This window comes from Epargyreus clarus, unplaced genomic scaffold, assembly GCF_041222505.1.
Source record: "Epargyreus clarus isolate Ecla_fem2 unplaced genomic scaffold, WU_Ecla_fem_2.2 ptg000009l, whole genome shotgun sequence".
Lineage (NCBI taxonomy): Eukaryota > Metazoa > Arthropoda > Insecta > Lepidoptera > Hesperiidae > Epargyreus > Epargyreus clarus.
Window position 1 is genome coordinate 9,080,690 of NW_027332217.1, and position 14,757 is coordinate 9,095,446.

At 36.3% G+C, this 14,757-nt stretch overlaps 1 protein-coding gene across 3 annotated transcripts in view; it reads left to right on the forward strand.

Annotated features, from left to right (window-relative positions):
• Window positions 1-4,000, forward strand: part of LOC140744942 (D-beta-hydroxybutyrate dehydrogenase, mitochondrial) — a 51,848-nt gene extending 47,848 nt beyond the window's left edge. For all 3 annotated transcript variants that reach the window (XM_073076664.1, XM_073076665.1, XM_073076666.1), the window contains exons 7-8: window positions 441-614; window positions 3,423-4,000. In XM_073076664.1, the coding sequence (XP_072932765.1) occupies window positions 441-614; window positions 3,423-3,581 (333 nt within the window). In that variant the 3' untranslated portion in view covers window positions 3,582-4,000. The remainder of the gene's footprint in view (window positions 1-440; window positions 615-3,422) is intronic.
• Window positions 4,001-14,757: the final 10,757 nt, after the last annotated feature.

Sequence of the window (14,757 nt, forward strand, 5' to 3'; positions counted from 1 at the left end):
ATTATAACCTTTAACGTTGAAATATATAATAATTGGTCGGACATAAATACACATTTTTAAAAATAGTAGAACGCTTCGTAGTTCGATTCCGTCACAATCCGGCATCACATCTATTTCTGCCTGATAACAGCAAGATTAAGAGCTGCTGTGTTCTGCTTTGAAAGTTGTAGTATTTTAGTACAAACTACTTATACGACGAGTTCCAACTCAGTTCTCAGGGGCACCAATGCAACTTCGGCCGACCTCACGTAGGACTCCAATCCTATCTGGGATTGATAACAGACGTCCATGGACTATAATGGCCACTTACCACGAGCTGGATTGCATAGTTGTATGCTATTTTTCCATCATAAAATCACATTTGTATTTATGTGTCTATTTCACTCGATACAAAGTATGAGGCTATAAGCGTGAACTGTTAATCATTTAATTATCCACAGGTCATCGTCGCTGCCGGTGAATACACGACCGGAAGTGCCTGGCTGTCGGAGGAAAAACTTCTGGAACAAGCCCGCGACATGTGGAAGAGGTTGAGCGACGAACAGAAGGGCGCGTATGGGGAAGATTACTTCGAACAAGCGCTGCGTAGCCTTGAGAAGTATACTAAGAGTGCTGTAAGTTTATTTCATATTAATTTGTTTGATGCTTTCGTCTTTTAATTCGAAAATCTTTTTTTACAAGCCTTCCCTTTAATTCGAAAATTTTAACCCCAGTTAACTCCAACCAATTGAGCTGAAAATTTGCATACATATTAGTTTTGGATGCAATGCATGATTAGGTTAATGGTGTTTAGCTTTTGTAGACATTTAAGTTTTAAAATCGTTTCAAGAGTCACTCAAATTGTTAGTAAAAGGAGATTCTTAAACGCGAGATTCTTCTAACTGAAACGTCTTTGTAGCTACGTAGATCATTATTCCGTAGCTCCTTTGCGATTTGCTTTTAATCTCCCGCTCTGACCTCTAGGCGTAGTAATATGCCTTTAAATAACCTTCTTTCCGTAGCAATACAATGAGATGACTGTACTATGATCGCTTCTCTAGATGTAACTGATTTGTTTTATTTGTAGTTTGAAATCCGTATAAAATAGGTAACTATTAATATTACACTTACTTACAAATTTGCTAATTTAATAAAGCCTTTTCATGTTTAATATGAAAAAGTAAAACTATTTCTTCCACCAAAATTCCCGCGCAAAATATAAAAACGTCAAAGGCGTTATTTTTCTTTTAAATGCTAACTTATACAATCGTACCAGCCAGTAACTATATAAATGGTTTCCCATTCCCATTCATATCATTATAAAAATAACACAGCATGAAAATAATACAAAATAATTAATTAAAATAATACTATAATAAAAAAAAGTCGGTTGTCTGTAAAGTCGTGTTACTGACGATAGTTGAACGTGACAACGTCATATGAAAATACTGATGTAATGGTTGCATTTTAAAATTAATTGTGACTCGACTACACTTCAATGTAGTGTAAATCGATAAATATACACTCAAGTAGGAGAAAGACAGATGTCGAATGCTGCCGACCGCGGAGGCCGATTGTGCCTCTTTATCGCTCGTTCCGCGCTCTCGCTTGCACTTCAAGCATTAAATAGAACGCCTCAGAGCGAGGTAACGCCGCATGAGTCATGTTTTTTGGTGCGTGCAGCCGGCTCCATCGAATTATAAGATGTTGTCACGTCAATAATTACAATATATTTCTAACATATATTATACACCAGTCTTATTAATATTAACTTACGTTCAATAATAATCTGATTTGATTATGTGTATCATTTCACGTTTATATCTTCCTGTTCGCTCTCAATTTCCCATTAATTATTACATATTAAATGGATTATACTTTCATTTTAATATGTAATAACGAAGTTGTGTAAAATTAATGGCTCAGGTCGTTAAACAGGAAGTTTTACTTAGTGCTTTTAATAATTAATACGTAGCCAACGGACATGCAATTCACCTGATGCTATGTAATTACATAAAACTTGTTGAATGGGACAGAATAAAAAAATATAAAAAAATGTCACAGGTGCTTTACCACCTTTGAGGACTTAGAAAGCGTCATAAAAAAGATAGTCTTATGGTGATATTCCCGCACGAAATACCAAGGGAGACATACTTATCAGAGGCGTTTCAACTTAGTTCTTAGGGGTAGCATCTACGGTCGACTTCAGGTGGGATTTTAAACCTGTCTAGAGTAGATTACAGATGACTTTAGGTGGCAGAGACAGTCAGGTGTATTGCATGCTCGTTAGCTACTTTCACGTTAAAAACAAAGAGTTCTACGCCATAGCTTTTCGCTTTTGTCGCCGTTCATAATAGCTTCTAATCATTTGTTTACAAATCTGCTTCATTGTGTTACATTTATTAATCACTTAATGACAAAAGGGACGGTTCTCTTTTATTTACAAAATATTCATCACTATGACACGGCACCGCTTTTGGCCGGGTACTCACTAGTAAGCTGTAACTGTAACCGAACTGATACAATAAGGTGCTCTATGTATACGCATGAAATGTCAGTTCACAATGAGCCGTTCACGTTGTGCGACAGCTCGTGAGCCAAACACACACTTATTTTCGATGTGAGACATCTATAGCCGCACATAAAACCGATTTCTGGCGTGGCGACGCATGCCGTGACTATACATTGTCACAGTAATGCCGTCCTCAGAGGCAACATCGAATATAACTATTACCGAAGTCACTGATTAAACGAATTAAGTAGTCACGATTTGAAATAAATTCGTAAATTTTTGTATGTAATGAAAATAAATGTTTATTCAATAAATAGTCATCGTTATCTGGATAAAAATCGTAATATTTTATTTTATCATTATGACATATTTAGTTCCTATCACAATATGTTCTTTTCTGCATATTACTTTTACAAAATAATGTCGATGTTTCACATCTGCCAGGCGTCCCGTGATGGCTCACATTTTTTTATAACAGTAACATGCAATAGTTACAATTACAAAATGCCTACGCGTTTTTCGTCGGCTCGCTGCAGGCTCGCGATTTACGTAGGCACTACAGTTTTAGCATATAGCATTTGCAACGCGAAAACTGACGTGGGTGCACGCTCGCATAATGTTATTAAAAAATAACATGTGCGGTGACGGAAATTAAAACGCGTGGTGGGCGACGGGCGAACGACGCGGTCGCATTTTGTTTCTCAAAATTAGTCGAGCACCGCACCTATATACCGCGTGTATTACACGACGGATGCCCGTGGCGAGTCCTAGATCATCCAAACTGAACGCCCGCTCCGTGCACACGCGCCAGTTTTAGCGAACGCTCTTATAGTTACAGCTCGCTAATGTGTACTTGGCTTTACAAAAACGTGTCCATGATACGCTAATATTCCTTGTTCATGTTTATGAATAATACCTTATTGTTACGAAGGACGCTGACCTGACGGCGGTGACGCGCGCGCTGAGCGACGGCGTGACGCGCACTTTCCCTCTCGCGCGCTACACCCCGGTCTCCCCGCGAGAAAAGCTCAAGTCTTTGTTGGCTGAACACTTACCTCGCTCGCTCTACGAGGGACTCTACACCGACTAATCGAAACCGACTCAATTTAGGTCATTCGCCTTGGAGTTCACCACCTCGTTTTCTAACTTATAATGAAATTCGTAATTAGCTTCTCAAACTACACTCAAAATCATTATACCGAGGTTGGATCCTAAAAGGCTGTGGTAGCGCTCAACATCTGTAAACAACAACATAATTATAATCACCCTAATAAGTAAGCGTACTAAAATTGTATTCTGGATTAATTTAGGTAAATTGTATCTTATATATCGATCGGGGCCAACTGCACTGCATCTAGAGTAGAGCCCACATAAATTACATAAGCTTTTAAGGTCGAACAAGTTTGCTGATCATTTATGCGCCACTCGAACACGTTCACGGGAAGCTTCGTTAGGATAAAAGTTTCCTAGACGAGGCTAATACACTTAAAAGAGTATCTAACAATATTTTGAAAGCCATTTTAAAAATACTCTTCCGTATGTAGAAATTCGAAGAGAGCGCTTTTCTCATTTCTCAAGCCGTCCGCCGTCAAAAGTTATCTAGACGCGAGATCATTTTAAACAAATGTCGGGTTCACTTTTCTCTGTCACTGACAGTTCTTAATTAATGGAAGTTACAGTACCCATGTAAAGTCGGTAACATAGAATGAATATATTAAAATCGCTTTCACAACATAAGTAAACGACAGTATTGTTTAAGAAAACTGTAGACAAGTAACAAATAAGATACAGCACTTTACAAAGTAATTTTACCTACAATGTACCGTTATAACAGTAGCTACTAAGTGGTCTAGTTTGTACATTAATTAGACCAAATGGTTGTTTAAATATACGTGTAGGTGATTAATGATGCCTCTAAGTTATTCATGCAGCTTTTTTAGCATCGACTTTATTAAAACACGTCAAGCGCACTTGGTCGCTATCAATCAAGCAAAATTTCATGTTTTTTATTTGTACCGTTCAGCCGTCGATACCGAAATTAAAAGCTTTGAGCAATAGACCAATTAGTAAATCCTCAAAATTCTGTTAACTTCGTACATGATTGTCGGAGTTAATTGCATAAATTTTATTAATGTTCTTCATCTTATATTCCACAGCCGAGATAATAGTCTCTCGAGCCTTGAAACTGTAAAGAGAGACTTTAAGAGTTAAATATTTCTCTTGGGACAAAGAAGGCTAGGATATAACAAACGGTGCAACTGCGTTATAAATTTTATTAATATTTACACTTTAAATATGTTGAACATTCATAAATATAAGATTTAATTCTGTCATATCGTATCAACAGCTAAAATAACATGTATTTATTAGATTCATAATTCATAACCTGCTGATTGTTAGAATAGAATTAATAAGTTATGCCTCATTTAGGTTATCGACGAATAATTCTCCGAACATCTTGCCAAATATTTCGTGCCTGAGTACGACCACAACTACATTCGACTCGCAACTACAACGTTTATTAATATTTTGATTCACGGCGGATGGAGTGTAAAGTCGTTGCGTGTACCGAAAATTATTACGAAATAATTGTTTACATCGTTGTATTCGTGCCTATTCGTATGTACTCGGCGAGTATCTAAATGTGGCATTACAAACGAGCACCTTCATCCACGTGTGCTTTGTGTATAAATGTAGATAAAGTATTATGTAATGTCGACCGACTTTAGAGATAACAATAGGCGTGCCAGTGTGTGCTTTATTTAATAGCACCGGCTGGTGTTCTCAGGTGTAAGTATATTATTTATACTAACATACAATACAACAAAGTATGTCATGCTCTAAAAGCAATTTTACTTGATTTATATAATATATTTATATATTTATAATATGATAATCTAATTTTAATTAGACCTTATTCAAATAATACAACATAATATAATTGAGGAATCCGTCTTTGTCCGTTCTGGCCAGTTCAAATTAATCTATTAATATTTCAGTCCAGCGAGCAAATGAAACAATGAATCAGTATAATAGGAGTTAATTAGCGATTCACTTTTCGTTACACGATCCATCTAATATTGCAGTGCAGAAAAGACAGTAGTCTAGTCGTTAATATTACTTACTTTCTTTTCATTTATTTTTTTGCATACAGTACTTAACTGGATTGGTGTAAACGCTATCGTTTCTATCTATCTTTAAAAATATATTATTTAGATTTTTTTATATATTACTTATAGCCTAAAGGTTAGAAACTCTGCCTCTTAACCGAGCGCTTCGAGGAACGAAATCCACGCGTGCGCTTTTTTGAAAGTTATGAAACTTGGATGCTCAGACTGTAAATGTAAATTCGACTGTGCCACAAAGAGTTCCATTTTATTAACTGTCTATAAAAATTATACACACCTGAGAACACAAGCACTGGCGGTTAGCTTATAGCAATAGCGACAACAAGGTGTTAAAAATGAGTGAGCTGGGTTATTGGACGAAGACACCTTGAGGCCACTAGGTGCAGCTTTTATGTGCATTTATACAAGTCGCGTCGACATTTTATGCCAATGTTTATATTTATCTTCGTGTGACATAGTTTTGTAAAATATGTATACCAATTGTTTTTAATTTTAATAAAGAAAAATAAAATTATTCTGTTTCATTTTAAACCTGCCGATTTATGCACTTACGTAGGTTATTCATATTTTATATCACCACAATTACTGTAAATGACATATAAAACAATACATCTGATACTATGTTTATAATTAGTTCTATTACTATGTATTAAAATAGAACAGTTGCACAATTTTATTTATAGAACCAACCTGAGCGAAATAATATCTTCCGTAAGGTCGATACTACCTAGTTTGTGAAAGTGGCACTATCGGCTGACTTATCGTTCTGGAGACCAGCCTTTTGACCTAGTTTTGTATTCTTTTACATTGCCTAGTTATATCTATAACATGCAGTCTCATTTTATAAATATTCTTCTGGATCTGTGGATACTCGTCATTATATTTGTTCATACAGCTGTAATAGTCTAGTAGTTTAAAATTTGGCATCTAAATCTGGGGTCGAATATTGAAATCCCAGATATATACTTCTAATTTTTTTAAATTTTAATGCGTGTTAGAAAATAATTATCTTGCTTTAACGGTGAAGGAATACACCTACGCACCTAATAGTATAAAAAACCTAACGTAGTAAAAAGATAATATACGTGTATAACTGCAAGATATATAAGATTGAAACACATTTTAATAAGTCATTTATCAACCATACAAACATACTAAGATACTAAAATTCCTCTTGGATAAAACATTGGCCTAATTTCGAATCAAAACACGTTAAAACTCGCCGAACAGCGAATTACAAACAATTTAATTTCAAACTGATCCGATGCACCGGCAGAAATTTTATTGTTTTCGTGACCCAAATCGCGGGCGAGACTTGCTAATTATACGTCCGAGAGCTCCACCACCCACGTAATAGAGCTAACAAGAGCGGGATTGACTCGTGTTACATTACAAAGTCATTCTCGCCTTTTGTTGGCCCTGGCAACTAGACGCAAAGTAATGCTCTCTCATTGAAGCTTTAACCTCGTTTATGCACATTTTTATTCATAAGCGTAGTAGTAAGCGCTGCCCCTGGAGATGTTACTTGTGTTCTTCATTGTTCACAAAATTACAACTTGATTTAACATAAAACATTGATAAATTGGTAGAACCCTATGTGGTTCGACAACGGCCGCACCACCGCCACACCGCTTTCCGCTAATAACTGCAGAGCGTTTGAAAGGTGATTTTTGGTATTGTGGTTTGAAAGGTGTGGTAAGACAGTGTGGAGACATACCTTTCTGAGACATTCCAGCTCCTCCAGTCCTCAATGGTAGCGGTGAATCTAAGGGCGACCTTAGGTATGAAACTAATCTTGTCTGGGGTTGATTGCAGATGTCCATGGACGGCAGTTGTCACTTAGCATCAGATGGACTGCATGCTTGTCTACTATTCCAATATTGTAAAAAAAGGAATATCAATAATAGAATAATAATTTTGGTCTAAACTAAATTACATAGACTTCGTGAGAAGATTTGAATCGTAGTACCGTATCAAATCTCAATTGTATGATGGTCTAATTAACCCGTTGCAGATAATAATATACCTCGTAGTAGGTAAAACGAGAAACAAAGTTTAGTATAAAGCGCATGGATATAATAATATTACAATGGAACATAACACAATCAAATGTGTCACTTCACTAGAAATGCAACTCTCTTGTGTTTATAAAGCAGGTATTGTATTTAACATTATTTGCTTCATTACTATTCCTACATCTGTGCTAGTTAGGTACAACTATAATTTCCGGGACTAGAATAGGGCTACGGTATCCCCTGCCTGTCGTAGGAGGCGACTAAAAGGGGGCTTCCGGGGTTGCGGGCGGCAAGAGTGGGAGCTCGAACCGTCCAGCAAGCGACCCCGGGAAGGACGGCGGTAGTGTGGTCGCATACCGTCGTAAACACTACATGGTGTGGGAGGAGTGAAAACTGCTCCCCCAGGGTAGAGCCCGTTGGGCATCGCGCTTGTAGGGCTCCGGTTGTGTTCCGTTGGAGATCCCGGAGTTCTCCAACAAGCGCCGAGGACGGCCACCGGGGGGGTTTTAGTGCGGTAAAAATCCCACATAACCCGGCGTCGCTCCCACGTCGTCGGGTACCTTTTGAAGGTTTCCCCCTCGAGAAAAAGAAAAAAAAAAGGTACAACTATAATATTTATATGCCTATACTTGATCGAGGGGTCTGAGAAGTTATGCGCATATTAGAAATTAATTATCACTTGCTTAAACGATAAAGGAAAACATCCTGAGGAAACTGGCACACCTGAGAAATCTTAAAAAGAAATCAAAGGTATGTGAAGTCTACCAATTCGCACTTGGACCTGCACGGTGGAGCCTCATCCTTTTCATTCTGAGAGGAGATCCGTGCTCAGCAGTGAGACAACAATAGGTTGATGATGATGTTGATGATGCTAATATTTATGCCACAGTCTCGTCCTATTTGATAATAGCTTGCTATGCTAGCGATGCGAGAATATTTTTTTTATATAATATAGGAGTAGCAGACGAGCACGCAGTCCATCTGACGGTAAGTGGCTACTGCCGCCCATGGACATCTGTAATCAACCCCAGATAGGATTAGATATTTCTATCTGAGGTCGGCCACAGGTGCGCCGCTACTCCCGCTACTACTACTACTTAATAATGCTGTTATAAGGCAGAAATAGGTGTGGCGGTTGTGCCGCCGGAGTCGAACCACAATCGCTTCTATTACCTTCGAAACACATATATCATATGTGACACATATATCAAAATAAACAGTACCACAATATAATGTTGTTTAGGAAGCTTAGTATGTAAATGTAAACATTAAGCTTAATTGTGGCGTGACACAACTTATTCAGTACATATACATTTGGCACACGGACAATTTAGAATAATTATTGCAAAGATTTATAAAAAGGCAACTAGAAAAAAAGGTTCAAAGTATGGTTATTGTATTTTTCTCACAGGTTCAAAGGTACAATAATATTTTTTGTTGTGAACTTCTGATTATAAAAAAATAAACGGCGCTGCCCTTGGGCCAATTTGGACAAAATAATCAAGTAAAAAATATATTGAAATACTTCTGTGTGACACGAAGGAACAAATACAAGAGGTTATTTTTATTGTAATATCATATACTATATGTCATTGTGTATTTCGGAATGCTCATTGAACCAGAAAGGAAAGAAGGAAGAAGTGCTTCTGCAGTCGAATTACAGAGAGTGCTACGGAAACTTTAAAGTTGAAAAATATTTACATTACATAAACGTTATGTGAATGTTTAGCATATAAATTATAATAATCAATCTTAACCACTGTTTGCCTAGCAACATTCGAAATTTGTCAATGATTGTCTAGTAAAATCTACAAAACATTAATAAGAAAAAATGTTTAATATTGATTATTACTAACAAGCGTTAAATATATGTAGGTGTAATGTATTTATCTACACTAATATTATAAAGAGGAAAACTTTGTTTGTTTGTTTGGTTGCAATGAATAGGCTCAAAAACTACTGAACCCATTTTAAAAATTCTTTCACCATTCGAGAGCTACACTATCTTCGAGTAACATAGGCTATATTTTATGAATATATTTGATAAATAGATTTTGAGGCGGTACAAAGTTTGCCGGGTCAGTTAGTTGAAGATAAAATCATACCGATAAATAAATTACTGAACTCATTATAGCCATTATTATAACCGTAACGACGTAACGACCTTCGCGACTGAAAAACAGTTATTTGAACTCTGACCTTTCTATAACGACCGCTAGGTTAAAAAGACGAAGATAATTTTGTCCTCACCGTGTAAAGGGTCGAAAGTAAAATATATTTTATAAATATTACATATACGAGTAAGTTAATCGTAATTTTTGTTTCTGGAAATTACTCTGTTTAGTAGCTACCCATTTTATAAGCATTTATTTACTTTTTAGGAGTTAAATTTAGAAATAATTATAAGGGGCTACGAGATGGTATTTGGTCACCGTCATCTATGAACATTTGCAACAAAAGAGTAATATGTATTAGACCTATGAGACTAGCCGATTTATATTACCTATGAGGCAACCAGTGGCGGATTTACCAATAGGCTGAGTAGGCTTCAGCCTAGGGCGGCATATTTTTTGGGGCATGTTTACGGCATGTTTTATATTTTTGGGGCGGTAAATTTGGGGACCCAATCGTTCTTGCCTTAAACGTGTCGTGTCACGAACGGGCGTGACGAGCAAAAAAAAAAAACGGGAACCGTAAAATATGACAATTGTAGAGGCAGGGGCGACAAAAACTGTACAGCCTACACCTTATTTTTTTCTAAATCCGCCACTGGAGGCAACCATCTTAACAAGGTAGAAGGCTTCAGATAGTACCTCTGTTTCATATGGAGTTCATTACAGATGTCCGTGGGCGGCACTGACCACTTAACATCAGGTGGACTGATGCTCATTTACTACATTATATTTACAATAGGTAAAGAAATTTTATATGGTACTGCCGCTCCAAGGTCACATTGATAAGGCTATACTTATTAACCGGATTAAATGAAGAAAGACTGCTGGGAATTACCTATCGGCTTTCCGAGGAATATCGGCTTCAATGGTGACTACAAGAATTAATCTCAATTAAGGTGCCGGTTTTCGAGGTAGGAGCCAAATGGGTGAAGTTGAGCGAGTTATTCTGCATTGGTGTTAGTATAATACGCCCGCGGGAGGTATCTGGGGTCAGATGTGCGACCTCGACCTGAAAACCTTGTGGTAAAGGTCATTCAGCCTGCAGCATCAGGGTCGATTCGCCAGTTTAATAACCGTGGCAGACTAATACCATTTGTGGTTATTGTTATGTCACCTGTTCATTGTGTGTGACCATTACCGTAATTACTCTGTCGTATGTACGAATATAGCTACAAATAGTATACACAGTAGTGAAGGTAAAGTTATAAAAGTCCTGATTATGTTAGTCTTCGTAAAATCGGTCAAGAGGTATAATTATTACAAGTTCAAGAAATTTTGCTACAGTAAAATGTTTAATTAAATGTTAATATAATTGTAATATAGTTAATATGCGAAGATAAATGCAGGTGAAAAGTAATACTATGTTTTTGGAATATCTGGTAAGTTATAAAATGAAAATGTAAGAATTTAAAATAAGATTAATTACTACATTGGTCTAACAAGCCATATATGTTTTGAAGCTGGCCCTCTAGTAGAATAGGCTGAAATTCATATCACTGCTGAGTACGTACTTATAAAAATTTGTTACGTAAATATATGTTCATTTATGGATGTGATAAGAACATCGAGAATATATATATTTAATATTCTAGAGAAACTGTACCTATAGACCCGTTTGTCTATAGGTACGCTTGACAGGTTAAACTCCCTGAGGAACGACTTTATTTAGCGTCCTTTCGAGTTTGATCGCAAAACATTCAGTTCCTTTAAATATAGACACAGCGCCCGATTGCTAATGAAAAGTCGTTATCAGCTTTATTGTCCCACTGCTCAGCAAAGGGTCTATTCGCAGTTTGAAGAAGGTAACTAAGTGCATGTTAATCAGCACTTGGTTACTCATGTCAAGTCTATCAAGACTTCATACACCTTAGAGAACCCTTTAAAATAACTCTCTACGGTATTTTCTTTTGACGTTATAGCAAATGATAATAAGTCCTAAAACTCATATAACTACAAAAATTCAGAAGTGTATACCCGGTATTCGAACTACGGACTACCAAATGGGGAAGAAGAAATTCAAACCACTACTCTATAATGGTTTGTTAACAATTTGACGTAAGTAACTATTTTTATGACATTTATTCTGTTATATGTAACTACATACATTAAAAATGTTATCAGTATTTGGTATTTGCGCCTGTATTCCATTAAATTACTCTTCCCTTTTTAGAAGCCACCTAGTTTTCCATTCTATATGACCCCGTCTTTTGTCGTCCTACATTATAGTACGAGGTTCGGCTGCACACTTTCAATGTTTATCCTATTTTTAACCGACATATGTACTATTATTATAGAATATATTTGTATATTTTACACGAAAGATACAATTATTTGTAGGGCTTACTAAAATTTTATTCCAAGTAAGTATCTATTCTTTAAATTTTATTTCATTATCGTTTTTACGAATCATTTTTGTAAAAAGTGTTGAAAAGCAATAAAGTTTCAAGATAATATTATATTTATAACTCTATTTATTTTATATCTATAAAATATTTTGAAAGTTATTTTCATCAAAAAACAGATGGAAGTGGAAATCACACATTTGACTCCTAAACTCTTATGAATTATGAAGTCTGCAGCGTTACTTTTTCAGTGCATATGTGACGAACATCTAAAAGCATGTTTGGGAGACCTTACATTTTGCTGGATATTTTACACAGTTTGTACTGCGTACTCGTACACGTACTTTATACATATGTTAAGGTTGTTTTAATATTGACTAACTATAAAAATTGCCTTTGTTGTTTATTTTTATAACAAACTAGCTGACCCGGCAAATTTTGTATCGCCTCAAAATGTATTTATCATATATATTTCATATAAAATATAGCCTATGTTACTCGTGGATAATGTAGCTTTCGAATGGTGAAAGAATTTTTAAAATCGGTCCAGTAGTTTTTGAGCCTATTCATTACAATCAAACAAAGAAACAAAGTTTTCGTCTTCATAATATTAGTATAGATAGGTAGAAAACAAGCATACAGTCCACCAAAACTATATGCACTCAATCGCGGGTAGGACTAAAGTTCTACCTAAATTAGGTGGGTCGCTACTCCTGAACACTAAGTGGAAACGCCTCATACAAGTGTACCCTTACCAGATTCTTACAGAACAAAGCAGTGCTTAACACTGCTATTATATGCAGAAAAAGGTGTGACGATGGTGCCCACGGAGTGGAACCACAAAGAGATCTACTGCCTCATTTGAATTAGTTACAGATTACCACAATGACAGTTACCACATATTATTATATGAGTTACAAGCACGTTCCCAAGTTCTGTTGACATCAAAGATTTCGTGGTAGTATATTCCTGGTATTCCTGCTAAGAATCTCAATTATCCTTACTGATATTATAAATCCGAAAGTAACTCTGTCTGTTTGTCTGGTTGTTTCTTCTTCACGCCTAAACCACTGAACCGATTTTAAGGAATTTTTTTACAAGGATAGTCTGAGACCCGAGAAAGGACATAGGATAGTTTGTATCCTGGAAATCCCACGGGAATTAGGGATGGCGATCTAAGATCGATTAATCGGAGAATTGATCTTTTGGACCAAAAAACATCGATTATTTTAATCGATATTAGTAATAATTGAATCGTAAACTATTCATTTGATCAAGTGATGATCTTTGCTGCAAAGTTGTTGTCCATGAATCCACGAAGGTTTCAGAGTTGGTACGACCAATTTTCGCCAGATGGCGCCACTGCCATTCCAATGCAGGTAGAAATTTTCCGTTTTATGTATGTATATCATATTATTTCTTTTAAACGCGGGCAAGAACTAGTACTTACTAAAATATTTATTACAGTACTCAAAACAAAACCAGTCAACTGTCGAGCTTTCAGACGAGCTTTCGACATATTTTTTCAAGTGCCGCTAGGAATAGCATAATGAAGATTGGCCTGCTTTGTCTGAACTTTGCTTTTGAATTACAATGGAATGGATTGCCTTTTATTACCGGTTTCAGCATATCTTATTTTTTGATATAAATTATTATAAGATAAATAGCAATTGTGTATTTTTTATGGAGTGTTTAATTGAAGGTGGTAGAACCCTTTGTGGTTCGACTCCGGCAGTACCACCGCCACACCTATTTCTACCTAATAACAGCAGTGTTAAGCGCTGCTGTGTTCCGTTTTGAAGGCTTTGGTAAGGGAGACAGACTTTTCTGAGGCATTCCAGCTTAGTCCTCAGGGGTAGCGACGCATTTGTGGCCAACCTCAGGTAAGAATATCTAATCCTATCTGGGGTTTATTACAGATGTCCATGGGCGGCAGTAGCCACTTACCATCAGGTGGACTGCATGCTCGTCTGCTACTCTTATGTTATAAATATATATATATATTATGTATGAGATATTACTTGTCTACTGAACAACAACGTAGATGAGTTTTTCGACTCCAAGGGCAATGTTTATCGAGTGTATGTATGTATGTCATATTCTTTGGCATGCGCTACATCTTAACGAATTCTGTCATGTTTAGTTGTCGATGTCATGGAATTCGTCTTAATTATGGGAGTGACATAGGCTATATTACGCTGTCGTACTTCTGCTTTTGTTATGTTTATATTTATTTACTCTTGACGATGAGTTTTAATAACGGCAGCGGGGCGGCAAGCAACTAATAACAAACTAAATGAAAAGCGGTGCAGAGTGTCGCCTTACTGTTTCAACTATTGACAATACATTAAAATTACTTGAAATTATTAATATTTGGCTTATCTGACATACAAAATGAATTTTTATCGAAGAACACTACTAAAGGTGCATCAGAGGGAATATTAGTAATAGTTAGTATTCTTTCAAAAAGTTAAGCTGTGAAAAGTAACCAAATGGTGTTTTCTAAATTTCTAACGCAATATTCGTTCTTTCTCTTTGTATTAATATCTACATACGAAGAGGTAAGTTATGCAGGTATTTGATAATATACGAATTCCAGGAATTTAC